General features: G+C 42.5%; 1 protein-coding gene across 2 annotated transcripts; it reads right to left on the bottom strand.

Moving 5' to 3' along the window:
• Positions 1-944: 944 nt before the first annotated feature.
• gsna (gelsolin a) lies at positions 945-22,428 on the bottom strand. 2 transcript variants are annotated; one of them, XM_088355801.1, is made up of 17 exons: positions 22,270-22,428; positions 13,465-13,662; positions 11,614-11,768; positions 11,387-11,548; positions 11,166-11,315; positions 10,995-11,084; positions 9,666-9,798; positions 9,281-9,585; positions 8,242-8,375; positions 6,441-6,531; positions 6,293-6,319; positions 4,507-4,677; positions 4,204-4,378; positions 2,029-2,150; positions 1,891-1,968; positions 1,731-1,791; positions 945-1,443 (listed from the first exon to the last, which is right to left on the bottom strand). In XM_088355801.1, the coding sequence occupies exons 2-17, from the start codon at positions 13,655-13,657 to the stop codon at positions 1,274-1,276; spliced, it is 2,217 nt and encodes a 738-aa protein (XP_088211927.1). In that variant the 5' UTR covers positions 13,658-13,662; positions 22,270-22,428; the 3' UTR covers positions 945-1,273. The 2 variants fall into 2 exon arrangements, with proteins under 2 accessions (XP_088211927.1, XP_088211928.1); XM_088355802.1 differs by lacking the exon at positions 6,293-6,319.
• Positions 22,429-23,079: the final 651 nt, after the last annotated feature.

The raw sequence follows: 23,079 nt of genomic DNA on the forward strand, positions 1-23,079 counted from the left end.
TTTTTTCAGTTAAGAATCACCTGCGCTTTGTACAGACTTTGCCAGTCAGCAATGAATACTGAATTTTTGTACAGCATTTATATAATAATAATAATAATAATTTCCTTTGTATTGTCATTCTTTGTAAGAACGAAATGTCGATACACCTGACCCGTTGTAGCGAGCCGATGCAGCCGCAGCCAACAGAGGGCGCCGCCATTTTACCAATGTTATATGCTATGGGTTCCAAGTTTTGCAGTGATGCTAAAGGGAAAAGCAAAAACATGACAACCATGGAAACGGAAGCTTGATGATCAAAAATCATGGAGAAGGCACGCATCACCATCCCAAGTTGCATGGCTGTAAGCGATCAAAGATGGGGACTATAATTAAAAATGAGAAGGCGATTATAGCTACCCCCTCTGCATCCACCTGTTACTGCACTGTACCACCTAAAGTCATGTCGCACCAAAGCTGAATCAAATTTAAATGTCGAATCATATACATTACACATTTTACCTAGGACATGAAGGGTTCGGAGTGGATAAGGATAAATATCTATACCGATATATAAAAGCTTCACTTTAAGACCCCCCACTTGAGAACTTATTGATGACTATTGTATATAAATTGGAATATACACAGTCACACAGGTTTGAATTAACTATTATTTTTGTCATGGTAAGGTATGCAAAAACTAGCAAAAATTCTGCTAAGCAGCCGGCACAATAATGTCCAAACGTTGTTGTACGCTTTTGCTAGTTTTGGCCAATATAGAAAGTTCTGATTGTCTCGGAACAAAAACCCTTGGAAAAATGTAGCGCTATCATTTCATCTCAAAAGCGAACTAAGGTCTCTTTTATTTTTGTTTTGTTACACTACAACATTAGCATGCTACATTAGCATGCTAGCAGCTAACATTCGATACACGTGTAATGCTTTTTGAGGGGGACACACACAGCATATAGATTTCAAGTCGACTTTATTTTTGTGATGGCAATGTGTGCTAAAGGTCGAACTGGCAAAAGAAAGTACCATATAGCAAATTATGCCAAGCAGCAGGCACAATAAGGCTATTTTAGCCCTTTTGCTAAATTTGGCAAAGTAAATACGGACCAAATTTGCATTGTATAATAAAACCCTGTAAACATAAAGGTGCTTTGAACTAAACTAAGGCCACATTTCTTTGTTACGTTGCTACATTAGCATGCTATCAGTTATCATAGAGCTAAGTCTGCATTTTGTTTGTGTTACATTGCTAGAATAGCATGCTAGCAGCTAGCATATAGCTGATTCACATGGCTAGTTCGGCCATGGCCCTCTCCAGGGGATCGCTGGTCCAGTAGTCATGGTCCCAGCCCAGGAACCAGCCGGTAAAGGTTGGCGGTTCAAAACCTTGCTTGATCTTCACCACCGGAGTTCTGCGGTCTCTGTTAGCCGGGTCCGTCTCGATGTAGCGTAGCGCTGCGTGAAAAAGAAAATGCTAACACGCGAATGTCTAAATTGGAATCAGGTTTTTAAATAAAAAAACAATGCTAGCAGGTACTAGGCAGCCCCAAGGACCACACCAAGTTTCTGACTCAAACTATAAAACTATAAAATCCCAGCAGGTACTAGTTAGCCTCAATGACGTTGCAGAGTGTCTGACACTGGGATGAATGTCTCAATTAGCTTCAAGTAATTATACAAAATGAATGCTAGCATGTACAAGTTAGCCTCAAACACTGCACAAATTGGCCTCAAGATCTCACCAGACGGCATGGCTTCGGTCTTCTCCTCGTCATGGGCCTCGTTACCGATCCAGACGAAGACCTTGGTAACGAGAAGAACGTTAGCTTCTAGCATGCTAATTTAGCATGTTACACGTCCTTTTGTGACGACGAGGCACACGTTTCGTCCAAATCGTCCTACCTCCTCCCAAGTGTCCAGGATCATGACATCATCTGTGGCCAGGTCATCCTGCATCATCTCACCTGGAACTTCCTCAATCTGCAGGATTTTGGTATGTTTTTTAATTCTATTTTCTTTTTTGGCTACAAAATAACTTACGATAAAGTTTCCGGTCTTGTTGGAGCAGGCGAAGAGTCGAGGAGGATGGGCGTCCATTTTGTCCTTCAGCCTGGTGGAGGTGCGATATTCGCTTTTTCCTCCCAAAATGTCCCAGAAGTCGTCTAGGGGTGGATGATTGAGTTATCTCATGCAAGGAATACGTGTCACAAAACCAACTCACGTAATTAAATACAGTAGACCCCGGGATACAGCGTCTCCGCCTTATAACTAGTTCCTTAACAGTGTGTAATAAGATGGGTTATTTTTTTCCAACTACAAACAACAAATTCACATCCCGCAAAACTTAGTTTCGTCTCTGTCTGCTATTGGTTGACGTCATAAAAAAACCATGGTCTTCCATTGGTTGGCGTCACAACATCATGAAAATACAGATTTGCTATCGGCTGAACTACCTCCTACAATGCCTTCTCTCTCTCCATTGGGTTGCTAGCGCCAATGTTAAAGTCAATGCTAAAAGCGGGAGTGATCTTGTTCAACACATTGATGTATATTTTCTCTTTTTTTGTGATTTTCTTCGCTGTCTCATAACGAAATCCAATTTCTGTGGCTTATGAGTTAAGGCATGCAGTGATGCTAAAGGGAGAAGTAAAAACAAGATAACCAAGGAAACGGATCTTCAAATGATGAAGAGATACTTTCACAGACTTAGCTCTAATATCTCTCATAAAGCGATGGCTTTAATAATTATTACGTAGGAAGAAAAATATAGATATAAACACAAAATGTGGCAAGGAAGTTGAGAAACATCAGGGATGTAAACCCAAAATCTTCATCTTTTGCTAGCGCCTATGCTAAAGTCAATGCTGAAAAGGAATTATCTTAATCAAGACATATTTTTTTGTAAACATTACATGTAATAAGCTTCAATATGTCCAATTATGAGTCCCAAGACTTGCAATGATGCTAAAGGGAGGAGTAAACCATTGAAGCAAATCTTTAGATAACACATGTACCGTATTTTCCGCACTATAAGGCGCACCTAAAAGCCTTTATTTTTTTTCAAAAGCTGACCATGCGCCTTATAATACAGTGCGCCTTATTTATGGATCAACATTAAGTCGCAAAGTCTTCCAGCTAACTTGCAGCCGCCGACTAGATTTTCCCCCGAACGCCAAGTAGTCCACGGTGTATGCTGGGATTTATTTACCGGCGTTTCATTGGCTAACCAATGTGTCAATCATCATTTGAATCGATCACTATTGGCTAAAGTAATTCGGAGGTCAAAGGGCGGATCCTTTTTATCATTTACAGGCTGGCATAGGCTGAAACGGCAAAACAAAGCCTGCAATTGGCCAAAAAAGATGTGTCAATCATCATTTGAATCGATCACTATTGGCTAAAGTTATTCGGAGGTCAAGGGGCGGATCCTTTTTATCATTTACAGGCTGGCATAGGCTTAAACGGCAAAACAAAGCCTGCAATTGGCCGAAAAAGATAGCACGTGGTTGACGGCATACAGAAAGCATTTTTTACTATTCTGTATTTGTAAATATTTTATTCTCCTGGATTTACTACACTCACGGATATAAGAGGACATTGGCTGCACATTATTATGAACACAACGACTTCGGTGAGCTACTCTGGCTATATATTATCCCTGTATCTTGTTTCAGACTGAACTCGATGTTTCTGTGATAAGCGGTGCAGATAATGGATGGAATGGAGTGTCTATTTTTAAATTAAACTCAATTCCAAGTGTTTATTGTCATATGCACAGTAAAGTTGCAAGCGAAAAAGAAAATAGATATTAAGGAATGGTTGGCATTTCTTGAATCCCAATACTTTAACCTTCCGAATGATGGAACGATGCATTTGAGTGACATCGTACGGACACCGCATCCGCACGTGTTCTCGACACGTATTTGCGTCTTTGCAAGCTTTGGGAATGTTAAGGGGGTAATAAGTTGGACTGAACTATCTGACTGTTTTGTCCACGTTCCCATTGTAGCGCCTTATAATCCGGTGCGTCTTATGTATGTCAAAAATAGGACCAAAAACTATTTTTTCGGGGTGCGCCCTATAACCCGGTGCGCCTTATAGTGCGGAAAATACGGTAAATACAAATATGTGAATCACTTCTCTTGCTAAGCCAGGTTTCTCATTCTTATTGCTAAAAAAGGGAAAGGGCACAAATTTGTGTATAGGTTTCCTCACCAGTCTCCCCTCCCTCAGGCATCTCTGTTGGGGACACGTTGAGGATGTGGCAGAGTTGTTGGGCCCCCGTCTTCTCGGGGCCACTAGCCCCATGCCCCGCCCACAGGAAGCAACCGCCGGGGCTCACCAGGACAAAAGCGTCGTTGGAGTTCAGGTTGGCAGCCACCGCGTCCACCTGGAGATAGAGGAGTTAAGCTCCGCCTCCAAGTTAAGCTCCACCTCCAAGGCAGAGAAGATAAACTCTGCCTCCAAGGTGTAGAAATTAAACTCCGCCTCCAATTTCCAGAGTTTCTTCCGTCTTACCTCCACGGCTCGGGTGTGGCCGGCCGAGTTCGAGCGCACTTGGAAGAGGCGGGTCTCGGCAGGTTCTGATTGGCCGCCATCCCTGGAGGTACCGCCCTTGTAGACCACCATTGGCTGTCCTCCAAAGAGACTCATCAGGTGGGCGGGTTCTTTGCCTTGCACGACTCTCACCTAGGGGCGGTATATGAAATTGTGCATTGTTTAGTCTTCGGCTAAAAATGTGGGCGTGGTCATCGTCAGATGAGCAGCCAATCACAACGCTCCCAAAACTTGAGCGAAATCCTGCGGGAGAGTCCAAGCTAGCAAATGTTGATTTTATTCTATTTAACCATGATACAAATGACCTTTTCCCCAAAAAATATTTTTAGTAAACATACCTGGCAACGCTAAATAACCAAAATATGCAAAAGGTGAGCCAAAAAAACCTACCTATTTCTACACCCAAATAAGTTATTCATGCAAAACGATGATGAAAACTAGCGCACTTAAATGAATTGTGCAAAACAAGTGTTAGAGCAGAGTCTTAGACTTTCTTTGGTACTGAATTCTGCAAGACTATACAATGTGCATGTCGAAAGGAACATCACTGACATCCCCTTGCTGTCTCTAAAAGGCACAGCATGTTTAAGAGCAGGGATATTTGCACAGTAGGCAAGAAACAAAACAAATCTATCAGAGACATACTGTGGCACTCGTGACATTAATTCTGAAGAAATGAACCGTGCGCATAGTTAAAAACACAAAAGTGACATCACCAAGCTGTCTCTAAAAGGCACAGCATGTTTAAGAGCAGGGATGTTTGCACAGTAGGCAAGAAACAAAACAAATCTGAGACATACTGTGGCACTCGTGTCATTCTGAAGAAATGAACCGTGCACATGGTTAAAAACAGAAGTGACATCATCAGGTTGTCTCTAAAAGGTACCGCATGCTTTAAAGCTCAGGAATCGGTATTCAATAGACGAACAATTTTCATAAACGAAACCCATTTTTAATACCATTGTATTAAGACATTTTTGCAAGAAAATCGCCTATTTTTAAAAGCCGTCTTAGTGACTTCTTTTGGAGAGCGATTGCCTTTTGTGTTGCTTGCTTTGCTGCTACCTGGTGGCAGGTTTTGAGAACTGCATGACTTCCTTGCAGACGATTTTTGTCAGGGCTTCGTTCCGATCAGCAAATATTGTTGGCTGATTAACCAGCTGGTCAGCGACTAAATTGCTGCATTTTAGTCCATAAACAATCGTGTTATGTGAGATCTCCATCTAATTTTACTCTCTGTGGGGATTATGGCATTTAGTAGACACCTGTTGTCTCTCGTCTCTAGAAGATTAGGATGCATATTTGCTATCACACGCACCTCAATGGATTAAATGTTCTTTAGTGACATGCAAAGAGAGTAATTTAAGCATAAATGTTAGAATACAATTCACCATTGTCATACAAAATGAACACATATTGGTGGAAAATAATTCTGGAGTTGAAATAGTTGCTAATGAGTCCTACTTTCTAGGTTACTTCCCAAAACACTCATGCAACTGAGGTGCAATTTAGTGTCCACATCTAGCAGGTTGTCATGCACACAAAAATCTACGTTGGGGTGAAAGTGACAGAAGATATCTATCCACACAGCCAGGATGATATTGATTGAAAAAAAATGTGATTTAAAGGTATCCACAAGGACTACGTGTGCTTCATTATCCTCGGTCAAAATAAGAGACATTGGAATTTTGTCGCTGGCTGTGTGCACTAAAAGACAAGATGCAGCCGGGAAAATCAGGAGAATCACCTGAGTGGTTATACGAGCGCCCGACACCTGAGGAAAAAGAAGCGAGGTGAAATGGAGGCGGGGAAGAAGAAGCCGAGGGAGGGAAGGTCACAGAAGGAAAGGACAGAAAACGCCAAATGGGACCTGAGAGGCTGACAAAAGAGGCTACCTGCACGGGACCACCACCGAGTTCCTCATCCAGCTGGGCGCTAAGCAGGGCGCAGGTTCCCTTTTCGTCCTGGCTGGATTCCAGGCCCTGCCTGAGATGGACAGAAGCGATAACTGATGTCAGGATGGATGAGACGACAAAAACGAGGACGGATGAGAGGACTCAACTCAGTCATGAAGACATACCAAGTCATTTTAGGCAGACTAGAGGACAAGAGTACGTTTAGGGGGATGAGAAAGACCATGTTGGTTAAAACGGGCAAGGCAAGCAAAGTCAGGATGGATAAAACAACTCAAGTCTGTGCGCCCGAGACGACCCAAGTGGACGAGATGACTTAAGTCGGTCAGGTCAGACGAGGCAACCAAAGCCAGGATGCACAAGGCAATTACAGTTTAGGCAGATGAGGTGACACAAGTCAGTCTGGGTAGACAAGACAAACCAAAGTCAGGATGGACGAGGCGACCCAAGTCAGTTTAGTTGGACGTGACTAACCAAGTCAGTCAGGGCAGACAAGACAACCAAAGCCAGGATGGGTGAGGCAATTAAAGTCAAAGCAGATGAGGTGACCCAAGTCAGTCAGGGTAGACGAGACGAACCAAAGTCAGGATGGACGAAGCGACCCAAGTCAGTTTTGGAGGACGTGACTAACCAAGTCAGTCAGGGTAGATGAGACAAACCAAAGCCAGGGTGGACGAGGCAATTAAAGTCTAGGCAAATGAGGTGACCCAAGTCAGTCAGGGTAGACGAGACAAAACAAAGTCAGGATGGACGAGGAGACCCAAGTCAGTTTTGGTGGACGCAACACACCAAGTCAGTTAGGGCAGACAAAGCAACCAAAGCCAGGATGCACAAGGAAATTAAGGTAAAGGCAGATGAGGTGACACAAGTCAGTCTGGCTAGACACGACAAACCAAAGTCTAGATGGACGAGGCGACCCAAGTCAGTTTTGGTGGACGTGACTAACCAAGTCAGTCAGGGCAGACAAAGCAACCAAAGCCAGGATGCACAAGGAAATTAAGGTAAAGGCAGATGAGGTGACACAAGTCAGTCTGGCTAGACACGACAAACCAAAGTCTAGATGGACGAGGCGACCCAAGTCAGTTTTGGTGGACGTGACTAACCAAGTCAGTCAGGGCAGACAAAACAACCAAAGCCAGGATGGACGAGGTAATTAAAGTCAATCCGGATAAGGTGACCCAAGTCAGTCTGGGAAGATGAGACTAAACAAAGTCAGGATGGACCAGGCAACCCAAGTCAGTTTTGTTTGACGTGACTGAACAAGTCAGTCAGAGCAGACAAGACAACCAAAGCCAGGATGGACGAGGCAATTAAAGTCAATGCAGATGAGGTGACCCAAGTCAGTCAGGGTACACGAGGCGACCCAAGTCAGTTTTGGTGGACATGACTAACCAATTCAGTCAGGGCAGACAAGACAACCATACCAGGATGGACGAGGCCATTAAAGTCAATGCGATGAGGTGACCCAGGTCAGTCAGGGTAGACGAGACAAACCAAAGCAAGGATGGACAAGGCGACCCTAGTCAGTTTTGGTAGACGGGACCAACCAAGTCAGTCAGGGAAGACCAGATAACCAGAGTCCAGATGGAAAAGGCAAACCCTAAGTCTATTTAGGTCGACAAGACAATCCAAGACAGTCAGGACAAGATGATGCAAGACCGGGTGAACAGGAAGAGGGGACTCAGCAGGGACAAGGCAACCGAAGTCAGGGCAGCAAGAAACCACCCAAATTAGAACCTCCATTCCCCTTGTAGCTTGAGCCCTTAGGATTGAGGACACTCACCACATGTAGATAATGTGTCCTCTGCGTCCTCCGTGCTGGTAGTCATACTGAATGATGTAACTGTCGCCTCCGTAGAACTGTCCGTAAGTGGATGGTGACACCGACACCTTGTCTGAGCCTTCCACACGCCAAATCTGATGAAAAAGACGGTGCGTTAAAAAAAATTGGGGACAAAACAAGGAACAGTATCAACGGTAAACTAGAAATCAAGTCGTACATCATGAAAAAAATTGTGAAATGTTTTTTTCAGATTAAAACGCAAATAGATAGCACTTTTTTCTTTGTATTTTGGCTAAAAATAAAATATACATGTGTCGCAATTTTGGAAAAATTCCTGCCTTCGCTACTGAAGGATTTCCTACATTTTACTACAAAGGATTTTATACGATTTAATACAAGTTACATTTATCGAGTGCAATGAAGATTTCTACTGAGTGGGCTTCAGGTCACGCCGTTCCAAATGCTAAATGTTTTAGCTGGGGAATTTTGATAATAGAACTCTGACGAAGGACGTCAGGCATTGTTTTGATAAACGCTCGGTGTTGTTTTGAGTTTCTCCAGACATCGACGCGAGGGGGTGGACCCCACGTGGGGGCTTTCATTGGCATGCCCATGAGAGGAGCAGGCACACCAGCTTGCGGAAGAGACGTGGGTCGAAAGAAAGGCAGAAGCTAGAGAGGAGGCTTGACTAAGACTCAAGTGACTCTAATTCCGCTAATTCGGCCATATAATTAATGGAGTTCACTTAGCTAAAATATTTAAGAAATTTAATCTGCTCCTGTGTGGAAATGCCGGTCTCTTGTCCATATTTTCCCATCAAGAAATGAGCGCGCATTGTTAGGAGAATGTCGGTTGTGTTTGGTTAATGGAGTCTGATAACTAATTCAAACAATTTGGTAAATTTTAATTCCCAACACTACCCTTCCTTTTTTCTTTAAGCTATTTGTCATTAGAACCTATTCCACTCCACACCAGTAGAGGGACCTCAGAAGCAGAGAGCTCACTTGTGCTCATTTTAGGACCATAGAATAAATCTGACCTGTTTGTTCCCGCTGCCGTCGTCCACCATGCCGTGTTGCGCGGCCATGGCAGGGGAATCGTGCAGGGAGGCGGCGTCGAAGGCCACTTTGGGGATCTTAGCGATGCTATTAGCCACATAACCCACGCCCATGCCGACAGTTTGATCTTTGTCGCGCCAGTTCTTGAAGAACTGCTTGAAGAGCGGCGTCTCGCCCATTTCCGGCAAGATTTGAACCTGCGTGTGCTTGGGGTAGCCCATCTTCTTGATAAACTCCTCCGCTGCCTTCATGGATGCCTTGCGCTCATCCATGTTGGCGCCTTGACCTTGGCAGAGAAAGACGGGAAATGGAGTCGGTGCCATCATAGATGGGGTTTTTTTTTTTTGTAAGTGGCGTCTGGCAAACCTTTCCACACGTAGATTTTGCCATCAGAGCCGTGGTCCAGGATGAAGCAGTCGCCGCTCTCCAGGGCGCTTTGGGGGAAGGGGTTCTCCTCAGACACCAGAGCCATGGCCATCTCACCGCTGGCGTTGGACACCTGCCCAGGGAGGAAAGAATGACAAATGTTAGGAAGGAAGGACAAATAAACAGAAGGGAGGAAGAATGAAGCAAAAGCCTGGATGCAAAAAATGGAAGGAATGTTCTACAAAAGAGAAAGAAAGGAAGTAAGGAAGGGGGATCCAAAAACAGAAATAAGGAATTACATAAAAAAGGAGGAAGGACAGTAGGAAGGAAGGCAGGTGGGGGGAATTTAGTAAGGTGGGAAAAAAGGGAATAAGGAAGGAAAGAGGGAGTAAATCAAGAAAATAGAAAGTATACACTATAGATAAGAGTAAAGAATGTAGATGGGAAGAATATATGAAGGACAGGAGTAAGAAAGGTAGATGGGAAAGATATAGAACAGACAGGAGTAAGCATGGATGGATAGGAGGAAGAGAATGGAAATGACGGAAGGGAGAAACGAAGCAAAAAAGGGCGCAAGGAACAGATGGAAGGACATAAGCAAAGAATTAGGGAAGAAAGGTGAAAAGATGATAAGCGAGGAGGAAGGAAGGGCAGAATAAAGGGATTAAGAAAGGACTGATGGAAAGTAAAGAATGCATGGAATGAAGGAAAGAAGGAGTAAGGAGGGTTTTGGAAAGGATGGACAAAAAACAGGAATAAGAATGGACGGAAAAGTTTAAGCAAGTAATGGAGCAAGGAAAGACAAAAGGAAGCGAAGAAGGATGGATGGAACGGGGTACGGAAGGAAATAAGAGAGTAAAGAGGAAATAAGGACGGACAGAGGGGGAGATAGAAAATTAGGAAGTATATACGAAGGACAAGAGTAAAGAAGGTAGATGGGATGAATATATGAAGGACAGGCGTATGGAAGGCAGGTAGGGAAGATGTACGAAGGACAAGGAATAAAATTAAGGATCAAGGAAGTAAAAAAAATGGATGGAAGGAGATAGGTATGGACTGATGGAAAGGAGGAAACTGCAAAAAAAGGAAGGAAATAAGATCTGGGCGGGTGGAAGGAAGGAAATGGGAATAGATAGAAGAGAGAGCAAGAAAGGAAGACTTAAGGAAGGGAAGAAGGATAGGATTAAAGATGGCCAAGCGTAAGAATGGATAGATGGAGGGAAGGATGGGAGAATGGACAGACAGGAGAAAAGATGTAAGGATGGAGAGAAGAAAGGAAAGAAGTAAGGAAGGATGAAAAGAAGGAAGTAAGGAAGGAAGGCCTCATACCTTGTAGAGTTTGGCCCTCTTCCTGTTGGACGCATCGGCCTTAATGTCATCTGAATCACCGACAGGCAGCTCTGGTTTTTCTCCTAAAACCTAAAAGGTCCACAAGGACTCGTTTTGAGTTCTGCCTTCAGAACCTCCTTCGTTTTTCTGAAGCGGTGACCCCGCCCCCACCTCGATGATGCGCTCCCTCTCGCTGCCCTCGTCGCAGACGTAGACTCTAGCCCTGCCGCTGCGTTCGTTGTCCCTGATTCCCTTCGCCACTTGGGTCGACTTCAGTTTCTCAAAACGGTTGCTCTGAGAGCCGCACCATTGGTAGATCTCCTGCCAGGACCCAAACAACCAATCAGAAGCCGGCGAGGACTCGCGATCGCCACGGGGGCGGAGCTTCTCACGTTTCCCAAGTCGAGGATGAAGCAGTCTCCTTGGTTGAAACTGTCCCAGCTGACCGGGACCTCGGTGGCCCGGACTACCCGCCGACCTTTAACCTGGAGGACTCGCTGGACCACCACCTCATTGGTAACCACGTGCTTGAAGCCGGAAGCCACACCCCCTTTCTAGTACCACCAAAAGACGAACATTCTAGCGCTTCGAAGGACAAACCTTTAAAACGGAATCTCACCATGTACTTGATGCCGGACTTGAAGTAGCCCAGAAAAGTCTTGGACTCGTGTCCCTGGACTTCCCGGTACTGGATCGGTTTTCCACCCAGGAAGTCGTCCATTTGGACGGTAAAGATGGCCGCCGAGCCTCGCTCGTCGGGACTGCAGAAGTCGCCTGCAGGAAAACACTCATGTGTCACGAGACCCGCCCACTATTCGCTACGCACATGAAATGGTCTCTGGCGGTCTTTTTGCCCAAAAATGGACATTAGACCTACCTACCTACTTTTATAAAACCTGGATGAAAATTTTAGTCCTCTAGCAGTTTTTAAGGTACCTTCTTTATTCATATCAGGTAAAACACCAACATGGCAAATGAGGATTCTTTGTGCCCATCTTTATCAAATCTGGCAGAACATTCAGTCCACTAGAGTTTTACTTAAGTGCTTCCTTTAACATACTCCACAGCAAGGGGGGGTTGGCAACCTATGACACGCGTGCCATCAGTGGCACGCGAGGGGTTAACCAGTGGCACGTGAGCGCACGGCAAATAATAATTGTATTTTTAAAATGCGCATTTTTGCCTGAAATTTAGACATTTTCAGTTACGTGCCGTGTTATTTGGAGGCTTTACGTTAGCTCCCCTCCTCCTCTGCTTCGTGTGTCAGTGTGTGTTTGCGCGGTGCCTCGCAGATGAGAGATCCGTTTTTTAACCCAGCCAACGAAACACGCGCGCGATAAATGAACGAATCATGATGGCTCCTCGAGCGCAAACATCTCGTTATTTCCAGCCAGCGTAGACAGACGAATGAGGCTTTGTGCAAAAAAAATGACTGCTGTTTTGTGCATTATGCCTCGAGAGCGTTGTACCTCGCACAGCAAGTGTTAAACGTCATTACGAGACGAAACATGAACATGAATTCAAGGATGAGGATGGCGGAGACATTAAAACGCGCTGTGTCCAGGTACTGCAAACAGACCCTGAAGACCTTTGTCACTGCTAAAAACGCCACCACTGAAGCAAGCTATCACATTGCTCACTGCATAGCAAAGCACAGAAAACCATTTACTGATGGCGAATATTTTTAAGTGTGTCCGTGTGTGTGTGCGCGCGTGCCTTCTGCTTTACTGCAGTTATTTCAAGTTTTGATATTTTCTGCAACAAGATATGATTTGATGAATGGTGTGGTAGGTGTAAAATGAAAGCTCTGTTGAATATTAAAAATATGTTGTGCGAGTCATTAATCTTGGTGTGGCACACTGATTTACAAGGAAATTTGAAAGTGGCACGCCACACCAAAAAGGTTGCTGACCCCTGCTCCACAGCAATCCAAAATGGCCTCTGGGAACCCCAAAATGGTCATTTTTACACCTACCAGGACATATTTGTATATAACCTAATTAATAAAACAAACATATTTTAGCAGTTGTGCTTACTTTATCAATTTAAAACTAAACACCGAAAAGGTTAACTGCACTCGACGTGAGATAAATAAGCAACTTCAAAATGTCCTCTGGAAGTCCTTGTGCCCCAAAAAGGACATTTTTAAACCTACCTACGTATATTTGTATAACCCAGAAGAAAATCTCAGTCTTCTAGAAGTTGTAGGTGCCAACTTTTTCACTTGAAACAAAACTCCTAAGAAGTTAAACGGGCCAATTCAAAACAATCTCTGGGAGTCCTACCTACTCTCGGGGAAAAATGTCAGTCCTCTAGCCGTTTATTTGAGGTGCTTTGGTTATTCATTCTAGGCAAAACACCAAGGAGGTTAACAAGCCAATTTATCTAGTAGAAAATTTACATTTTTACACCTACAGTTTTTCTCGTATATTTTAGGGTTCTGCCCTAAAGTATTAATGGTCTCACTCACCCAGCCAGAAATGAAGGTCATACTGCAGATTTCCTGAACGCTGCTTGATGGTGTTGAGTATGATGTAGGCGTCCCCGGTGTAGAACCCCCCGTGCAGATTTTCAGGAACAGGGGCCAGGTCCAAGTTCTCCACCCTCCAGACCTGAAGACCCGGTTTCTTTCCGGCACGCTCGAACTCTGGGTGCGTCACCATCCCGCCTGCGGGAAAAAACACAACGGTAATAATGTTAATGGACATATAATAATAATAATAATAGTAAGCTATAGTAAGATATTAGCTCCTGGACATAGTGAGTCATGTGTTGTGGGAAGGAGGTGGTTGGGGGGATTCTGATTCACACTAGTTCCAAGGTCTGTTCATCCATTCATGCTCTTCTACTTTTCTGCTTTGGGAGTGCCATCAGGGAACGCTGACTTTATGCTACCCAGCCACTTCATCCAGCTCATCTGTCAGGGTCCCGAGGCGTCACCAGGGCAACCTGTATACGTCGTGCCTCTGCTTGTCTTGGGTCGGCCTTAGGAACTACTGCCTGGAACACCTCTGCAGGGAGGTGACCAGACCAGATACCTGAACCACCTCATCTTAACTACATATTTGATGCTTTTTGTCATCAGAAGCAATTAATTAGTGAAATCCATCTTTTTTCTTCTGCTTATCCAGCGTCAAGTCTTTCTTCTCGCTAGCCACTTTGTCCAGCTCATCTGATGGGATCCTGAAGGGTTCCAAAGCCACCCACGTTATTTTTCTGAAGTGTCTTAGGTCGCCCCTAAGAACTTGTTCATTCTAGAACACATCCCAAGGAAGGCATCCAGGAGTTTTTCTTTCCCAATTCTTTAGCCACTTCAACTGTACCAAGTTAAATGCATCCATGCATTCCCTTTTTGTTTCTCTAGGGTTATATTGTGGAGGGGGTTTGGTGGGTCCGTGAGTCATTGAGGGGGCAGGTACAGCAGTAAGGTCCAAACCTTCCTTACCCTAGCCACTTTACAAGGTGTTCCCAAGCCAGCCTAGAGATGTTGTTTCTCCCCTTAATTGGAAAGCCCACACCTCTTTCTCCCCAGCCACTTCATCCAGCTCATCTGATGGGATCCTGAGGTGCTCCCAGGCCAGCGAGAAAACATTGTCTCTGGCCTCAGTACGGAAGCCTGGCCCTCTTTTTTCCCCACCCACTTCGTCTAGCTTATCCGGAAGGATCCCGAGGCGTTCACAGGCTAGTCTATCGACATCTTCTTTTTGGGATGTCCTGGGTTGTGCCTGAGAAATCCTACCGATGGGACATGCTTGGAACACTTCCTGAGAGGAGGCATCTAGGGGGTATCCTGACCAGATGCCTGAGCCACCTCAACTATAACAAGTTCTGTTCATCCATTTTCTGCTGATTGCCTTGGGTTAAATTGTGGGGGTGGCAGCCTTAACTGGAAAGCCAGAGTCGGCAGGGAAGACTGGGCAGTCTCGCTCCCTAACCACTTCATTCAGCTCCTTTAACAGGGTCAGGAAGTGTCTCCAGGCCAGTCTGGAGATGTTTTCTCTCTGGCATGCCCTGTCTGATATGCCCATAGCCCCTCCCGAGGTATCCTTACCAAGTGCCCCTGCCACCTCAATTGTACCAAGTAGGGGGGAAAAGGGAATATAATGACCCGATTTAATTTCGTACATTTGTTCTTTAGTGTAATAAGCAATGTGTTCATAGTAAAAAGCCAGGACAACCCTGGAAGGTAAGGAGTCTTTGACTAATTTTTTTTCCGATTTTGCAAAAGCGATGGTGGCGCCAGTCTAGAAAAGCTTTCAAGTGTCTCCGTCTCCGGCACCTCCTGTTTATTGCAAGGGGGGGCGAAGTGGGTGGGGAATGGACATCTGACTTCAGCAATTTGCCTTTCATGGAGCCAAAACGAGTGGAGACAATTGCAACATGTGAGAAATAAGTCAAAGTAGTTGAGTTTCCGCAAGGAAGCAAATAAATCTTAGGCAAAAAGTAAGTTAGAAGCTCCTTGAGAAGGAGAAGTGGAGAAGTCAGGCTTGGAAAATGGCAAAAACCAAAACGTCATTGGAGCTTATAACGGCAACAACAGCACTCTTGTGTTGACTTCTTGGAAAAATGTTGCTCTCGCTAGGAGAGAAACAAGCAAACAAGTTCTCTTAGTCTTGGCAAAACCAGCCATGCCGATCGCATGCACTTGAAAAAATCCCCTGTTTGTTTTTTTAGACTCGTATTTTTAGAGTGTGATTGATTGCATTTTTTCCTGTTTTTAAGTGTATTCATTCTTTTTATTTTTTTTTCATTTTTTTGTTTTTTTAAATGTATTCTTATTTTTGCTATTATTCATGTCCTGTTAATTTTATGTATTTTTCTCTTTTGTCATTTTTATTTATTTATTTTTTTTGTAAACGTCTTTACCTGTTTTTTTTAGAAGCATGTCTTTTCTTGCAAACATTTTCTTATGTTTTTAAATATTTTTTGCAAATATTTCTTGCTGTGTTTTTAAATGTCTTCATTCGTTTCTCTGACTTTTTTGGGGCAAATATTCTTTCCCTGTTTTTTTTTATATATTTAGTCGATTCTTTTTTGGCAATTTTTTTTTCTGTTTTTGACTTTTGGCACAAATATTCCCTGTTTTTTATGTATTTAGTTATTCTTTTTTGGCAAATGTTTTCCGTTTTTTACTTTGCAATTATTATTTACCTGTTTTTTATGCAATTATTTATTTCACTTTTTTTTTAAATACAATTTTTATTTAAAAACATTTTCTGTTTTTCTACCATAATCATGTTTTTAGTTTTTTATATCGCATACTTTAATTTTAATGTAATTTTTTTTATATTGGCTAAAATGCAATTATTAAAGATTATACAGAAATTTTTTTAAAAAAAACACTTTTCAAATAACAAAACAAAAATATTATTATCAAAACCTGAAAACGTTTTTCAAAAGACAAAAATGGTAAATGGTCTGCATTTATATAGTGCTTTTCAAGTCAATCAACACCTCCCAAAGCGCTTTACAATGTGCTTCACACTTACCCATTCACATTCGCACACCAATAGGGAGTCAGTCATACTTATTGGGGGCATTAGGGATTCAGTGTCTTGCCCAAGGACACTTCGACACATAACATGCCCTCTACAAAGCATTTTGTTGTCAATGTAGTGTAGAAATTCTGGGAGGGGGGAAAAATAATGAAAAAGAACTATCAAACAAAAAATATTTTGAAAAACTGAAAAAAGTATTAGAAAACAAGAAAAAAAAAATATTTCCCGCCCAAAATGAATAAAATACAATAAAAAACTGATTTCTTTTTTCACAAACTAAAAAGAAAAAAAATGTCAAAAAACTGAAAAAATACAGCAAGAAAACTTTTTTGGTGGGGGAAAAACAGACTGACTATATTTCCCAAAACAGAAAATAAAGAAAATAACCAGCAAAACATTTTTTTTGTTTGTTTTTTTGTTTTTGTTTTTTTGTTTTTTCCTGATTTCCAAAATAAGGGGAGAAAAACACAATTTTTTATTAACCTGGGGGGAAAAAAGTTTGAAAAACTCAAATTTTAGGAAAGAAGTGAAAAAAAAATCTAAATTTTGCAAGAAAAAAAAATACTTTCAAGTGAATGCAATACCTTTCCATACAAAACACCTATTAGTTTATTATTTGATTCATTTATTTACGTTTTCCAACTTTATCCATCAAAAATTGTTTACAGTATTTCCTGCGGCCAATTACGTCATAAAAACATCACTTAGCTCCACTTTTATGACCACTGGTACGATGCCAATTCTTTTTGTGCCTTTTCCAAGTGATGTAATTGTGATTATACCCCCTCTCCCCCTAATACCCTCAAGATGGTGTCGGGACCTGCCCACAAAAATGAAAAGCATCTACTCCCATGTATTTCTGATGGCTTTTGTTTTCCACGGTGTAAATATTTGTCCAAGGATAGGCCAATTTAATGTTCCATCGTCGACCAACCCCACACAATTTCAAGTTCCTTTTTCAATCATTTTACCCTTCAAAAACAATAGAGGGCCTTGTACCTCCATTGTAACTTCCCCAAGCATAAGAAGAACCACATCATGTTCTAAATTGTGAATCATCAACTTCTCTAGCGGCTATAAATGGCACCGACGGACACACCCGATAATCACATGACCCAAAACAAACACCAATCTGATATGTTGCTAGACAAAAAGGAAAATGTTTGGAAGAACTGAAAGCCTCGCCGTTAAAGAAGGCAAAATCCTTCGAATTGATCCGATGTTTCATAGATAGATAGATACTTTATTCATCCCCGTAGGGAAATTCACACATCCAGCAGTATCCTTGTGTTAGAAAATAAGATAAAATATATGGAATACAAAAATACCCAATTTAACGTGTCGATAAAGAGCATTTAAATAGTGCTACGGAAGATACACACTGTAATAAAAATGGGGAAATGTACAAATGTGGGGTTTAATGTGGGCTTTTACTCCCCAGGTGGAGTTAAAGAGCCCCATGGCATGAGGAAGAAATGATCTCCTCAGTCTGTTCACTAAAGCTCCTTAAACTGTAGAACCCTCGGTATACACGACCTACCCTACGACATGTTCACTGTACAGTGTGAAAATAGATGATTTTTAACCCCTCTTTAAGGCATTTTCCCAACGACGTTGACCACAAAATCCTTCGGTGTGCTCAGAAAGAAGAAAAACACTGATCAGAAGAGTGAAGAATACTGTAGACGTCAATATTGGTAAATATGTACGTACGTACGTTGCTTTAAATCTCCCAATTTTTGTCATGTCCTGGATAAGGCAACCCTGCCTACAACGCTTTCACTATACAGTGCGGAATACCAGTTTTTCTCGTCCCCTTTTCCTGTTACAGAACGCCAAAAACTGATTTTTTTCAAACTTATTTATGTTTCTTAGCTGCCTGTCTTCTAGCGGTCGATGTTATATAAAATTCTGCTCTGCTATTGGATTGTGTCACAGCTTCATACAAATGCCAGTATGCTATTAGCTGAATTACTTCCCACAATTCCTTTCTTCATTTGATCAGTTGGGAAACCCAAGAGTGAAGAATAATGTAGACGTCAATATTGGTAAATATGTACGTACTTTGCTTTAAATCTCACAATTTTTGTCATATAGTGGGTCTCCGGGATAAAGCAACCCTGCCTACAACGCTTTCACTATATAGTGTGGAATACCAGGTTTTTCCGTCCCTTTTCCTATGACGTAAGGTCAAAAACTAATTATTTCAAACGTATTTATGTTTCTTAGCTGCCTGTCTTTTATTGGTCGATGTTATATAAGATCCTGCTCTGCTATTGGTTTGTGTCACGGCTTCATAAAAATGCCAGGATGCTATTAGCTGAATTACCTCCCACAATTCTTTTCTTCATCTGGTTCAGAATCTAGTATACAATACTGTATTTTTCGCCTGTATTTATTGGCTATGGGTTCCAAGACTTGCAGTGACTCTAAAGGAAGAATCAAAATCATAATAACCATGGAAACAAAGCTTGAGATGGTAAAAAAAACACAAAGAAGGCACACAAACAGCAGCCCGTGCTAAATTGCATGGAACCAATTGACAATTGGGAGTGTTACTAAAAATAAGAAGCTTATTAAGGCAAGGAAATGTTCTACAAACATGGCAACCCTTACAAATGGTAGCTGAATGATCAGTTTCAGTTTTTTATCCACTATCTCCCTCCTCCCCCCCCCAGCATCCACCCTCTAACAAACACTCTTAACCCCCCTTTGGCTCCCAACTGCGACAAGGGCCTTCCCTCCCCCATCAGTAGACACCAAACTGCTCCAGCACAAAAACAAAACCGAATCCACCTAGGAGGTTCTTCAAAAACATTTTCCCACTTTGATTGGAAATTTTCTCATCAGATTTCCCGGCAACCCGAAGGACGTAAACAACAACAACAAGAAAAAAAGTCGGAAACATTTTTTTGTCTTTTAATCACCAGTCCAACGTTCCTGGGATATGACAATCATGGCTGAGCTCTTTTTAGACCAAGTCTGCATGGACCAAATGAAAAGGAAGGCAGTAGTCACTGCTGTTGAACTGAAGCTTAAAGGACAGTGAATGCACTTTGCATGTACATTTTCATGAGTTCTGCCTTTGGGCTAAGTTTGTTAAATTCAACCACCAAACAACGGGCTGTTGGGGACAGGAAGGAGTCTTTCGTTGTAGTTGAACTGAAACTTAAATGTGGATGCACCCTATACATACATTTTTGTGAGTTTCGGTCTTTGGGCCAAGTTTGTTAGATTGAAATGTGGCCACGGAGGCTGGAGGACAATCGTCATCGCGGTTGAATTGAAGCTTAAAGAACAGTGGATGCACCTTGCGTGTACATTTTCACGGGTTTCTGCCTTTGGGCAATTTATTTTGAGATAGAAACATGGAACGAAGGGGTGCTTGGGTGGGGACGGAGTTTTTCATTGTGATTGAACTGAAGCTTAAATGTGGATGCACCATGCATGTACATTTTTTGGAGTTTCTGCCTTTGGGCCAAGTTTGTTAGGTTGAAATGTGGCCACTGAGGCTGGAGAAAGATTTTCATCGCGGTTGAACTTAAGCTTAAAGGACAGTGGCTGCACCGTACATGTAAATTTTTACGAGTTTCTGCCTTTGGACCAAGTTTGTTAGGTTGAAATGTGGCCACTGACGCTGGAGAAAAATCGTTATCGCGGTTGAACTGAAGCTTAAAGGACAGTGGCTGCACCTTGCATGTAAATTTTCAAGAGTCTCTGCCCTTTGGGCCAAGTTTGTTAGGTTGAAATGTGGCCACAGAGGCTGGAGAAAAATCGTCATCGCGGTTGAACTGAAGCTTAAAGGACAGTGGCTGCACCTTGCATGTAAATTTTTACGAGTTTCTGCCTTTGGACCAAGTCTGTTAGGTTGAAATGTGGCCACTGACGCTGGAGGACGATCGTCATCGCGGTTGAACTGAAGCTTAAAGGACAGTGGATGCACCTTGCTTGTAAATTTTCACGAGTTTCTGCCTTTGGGGCCAGTTTGTTAAATTCAACCAAACAAAGGGCTGTTGGGGCGGGGAAGGAGTTTGTCACTGCTGTTGAATTCAAACTTAAAGGACGGTGGATGCACTTTGTGCATACATTTCTATTGATTTCTGCCACTGGGCAATTTATTTTTAGATAGAAACATGGAACAAAGGGCTGCTTGAGTGGGGAAAGAGTTTTTCATCGTGGTTGAACTGAAGCTTAAAAGGTGATGCACCATGCACGTACATTTTTTGGAGTTTCTGCCTTTGGATCAAGTTTGTTAGGTTGAAATGTGGCCATGGAGGCTAGAGAAAGATCGTCTTCATGGTTGAACTGAAGCTTAAAGGACAGTGGATGCACCTTGCTTGTAAATGTTCATGGGTTTCTGCCTTTGGGCCAAGTTTGTTAAATTCAACCACCAGACAAAGGGCGGTTGGGGAGTGGAAGGAGTTTGTCACTGCTGTTGAATTGAAGCTTAAAGGACGTTGGATGCATTTTGCGTACATTTCGATGGATTTCTGCCTCTGGGCAATTTATTTTGAGATAGAGACATGGAACAAAGGGCTGCTTGAGTGGGGAAGATGTTTTTCATCGTGGTTGAACTGAAGCTTAAATGGTGATGCACCATGCACGTAAAATATTTTTCAGTTCCTGCCTTTGGACCAAGTTTGTTAAATTCAAATGTAGAACGAGTGGCCACTGGAGGCTGGAAGATGATCGTCAGCGCCGTTGAACTAAAGCTTAAAGGACAGTGGATGCACGCTGCACAAACCACACTGTTAGAGTGTGGTACAATGACTGAAAATCCTGAGGCCATCTGTTGCCATCGCAGTGAAGATAATCCTTCTCGTGTCTCATTCCTCACATGGTTAATCTGTGCCTTTCCATAACCATATTTTGCTTCTATTACGATTTTGTTTTCATTGTATTTTAACTAATATTTAGGGTTTTGGATGGGAATGAAAGGGAGGATTTTATGGTCTTATTGTATGTATTGCCTGATTGGTGCTCTGCTAATAAGTTTAATTTCGATAACTTTGGGTGATTTTCCAATCTTTGTGCATTTATTACAAATTTTGTTTTATTTCAGTATTAATTCCTAATGTATATTCTAGAACTTATTTTATGTACAGTGGAAGGATTTTATCGAAACTTTACTTGTGGAAAAATGATGCCTTGCGCAGACCCCAAACCCAGCCCCCAGGAAATTAGTCATCAAGTACTTTGACGAGAACATGACTGCTAAAAACTCACATGCAAAAAAAAAAAACATCCCATAACTTTGCCCACATCTGGTGGCAGCTGACTCTGCTTCCTCTGTCTCTATTTGCTTGCCTGTCGCTATGGCAACCATGTATCACCTCTTGCAGAGGCAATACAATCGTAAAGCGATTCTTATTTCAAATCCATCACTCGTCGGACTCGAATTCCGATCGAGACATTTTTATTTATTTTTTTAGAAATGTGTAAGAAAATCAAAACAGAAAAGCCAAAGGTCAGATCTACACACTGGACCTTTAAACTGTGAGGCAGGAGTTCTACAAACAATAGAAACGAGTTCACTTTTCTCCCCGAGGAAACATGAGTTCTATCATCGCGCAAGCGAGGTTGATGTCCTTTTATGGTATTTAACTGCGCTCTATCTAATACAAGTGGTTATTACGGTGTTATTACAGCGTTATAACGGACCGAAGGCCGAAGAAAAGAGGAAAAGGGGTTAACGTGGAAAAATAAGACAGAAAAATCACTCGAAACCGTAACTTGAGGCTAAAAATGTTCAAACAAAAGGTCCAAGTGTGACGTACCTGACAGATGGAGCGTCGGAACAAAAGAAAAGAGACTTTGGAGAGATTCGACGAGCCGCTACTTTGCAGGCGGTCCAGTTGAAGTTTTCGTCCAAACCCAGCCCAGGACGCTCCCTAGGACGACCACGCCCCTTTGGATTTTAGTGGCATGCGCAAGGAAGCGCGCATGCGTATTTGATACGAGTTGCCACCCGCGCCCACAGATATGTATAGACCACAAGATAGGACACGCCCCTTTTGATCCTACTGTATACTTCAAGCCGAGACTAGTCTGGACTAATGATCAGAATTTTCAGTGCGTGGGACCGAGCGGAAACAAATCATAAAGAGAATGCAGGCCCATTGTGCTACCTATGGGATAATCTTTCATGGCTAAAATAATTGGCTCAATTTAAAAAATTAATATTTAACTTTGCAGAGAGCTTCGTTAGCTACTTGGCCATGCGTGAAGCTAGCAATTCGAATGTAGACAAATTTTGTAAAACTGTCCTTTTTTAGGGTTTTCTAAAACCGTTTTATAGTTCGAACCCTTTATGTGTCAAGTCACTTTAACCCCGTTAAGCATCGGTCGCCTGCACTGCTAAAAGAACAACCCAACTTTTGTTTCACTTGGAAATAAGACCACAAACCTCCCTGTTTTCACTTTGTAGATTAAAAAAAATAATAATTTTGAGCACGAGAATGTGTTACCTGCATAAAAATTGGTTGTAAAGTGGGCACTTTATGATTTCTTAACAATGTACATACATTGCCTGAACGGGGACGTTGACCCGACCAATGTGGCAACCACGTAAGCACGCTAGTTAGCGG

This window comes from Urocampus carinirostris, chromosome 16 (genome assembly GCF_059441175.1).
Source record: "Urocampus carinirostris isolate Australia breed hairy pipefish chromosome 16, RoL_Ucar_1.0, whole genome shotgun sequence".
NCBI lineage: Eukaryota > Metazoa > Chordata > Actinopteri > Syngnathiformes > Syngnathidae > Urocampus > Urocampus carinirostris.

Coding starts and splice junctions, on each gene's coding strand:
- gsna (XM_088355801.1), bottom strand. CDS start 13,657: ATGGTGACGCACCCAGAGTTCGAGCGTGCCGGAAAGAAACCGGGTCTT. Junction 9,799..10,994: donor AGAGGGCCAAACTCTACAAG/GTATGAGGCCTT, acceptor CTCCCTGGGCAG/GTGTCCAACGCCAGCGGTGA. Junction 4,379..4,506: donor GCCACACCCGAGCCGTGGAG/GTAAGACGGAAG, acceptor CTCTATCTCCAG/GTGGACGCGGTGGCTGCCAA.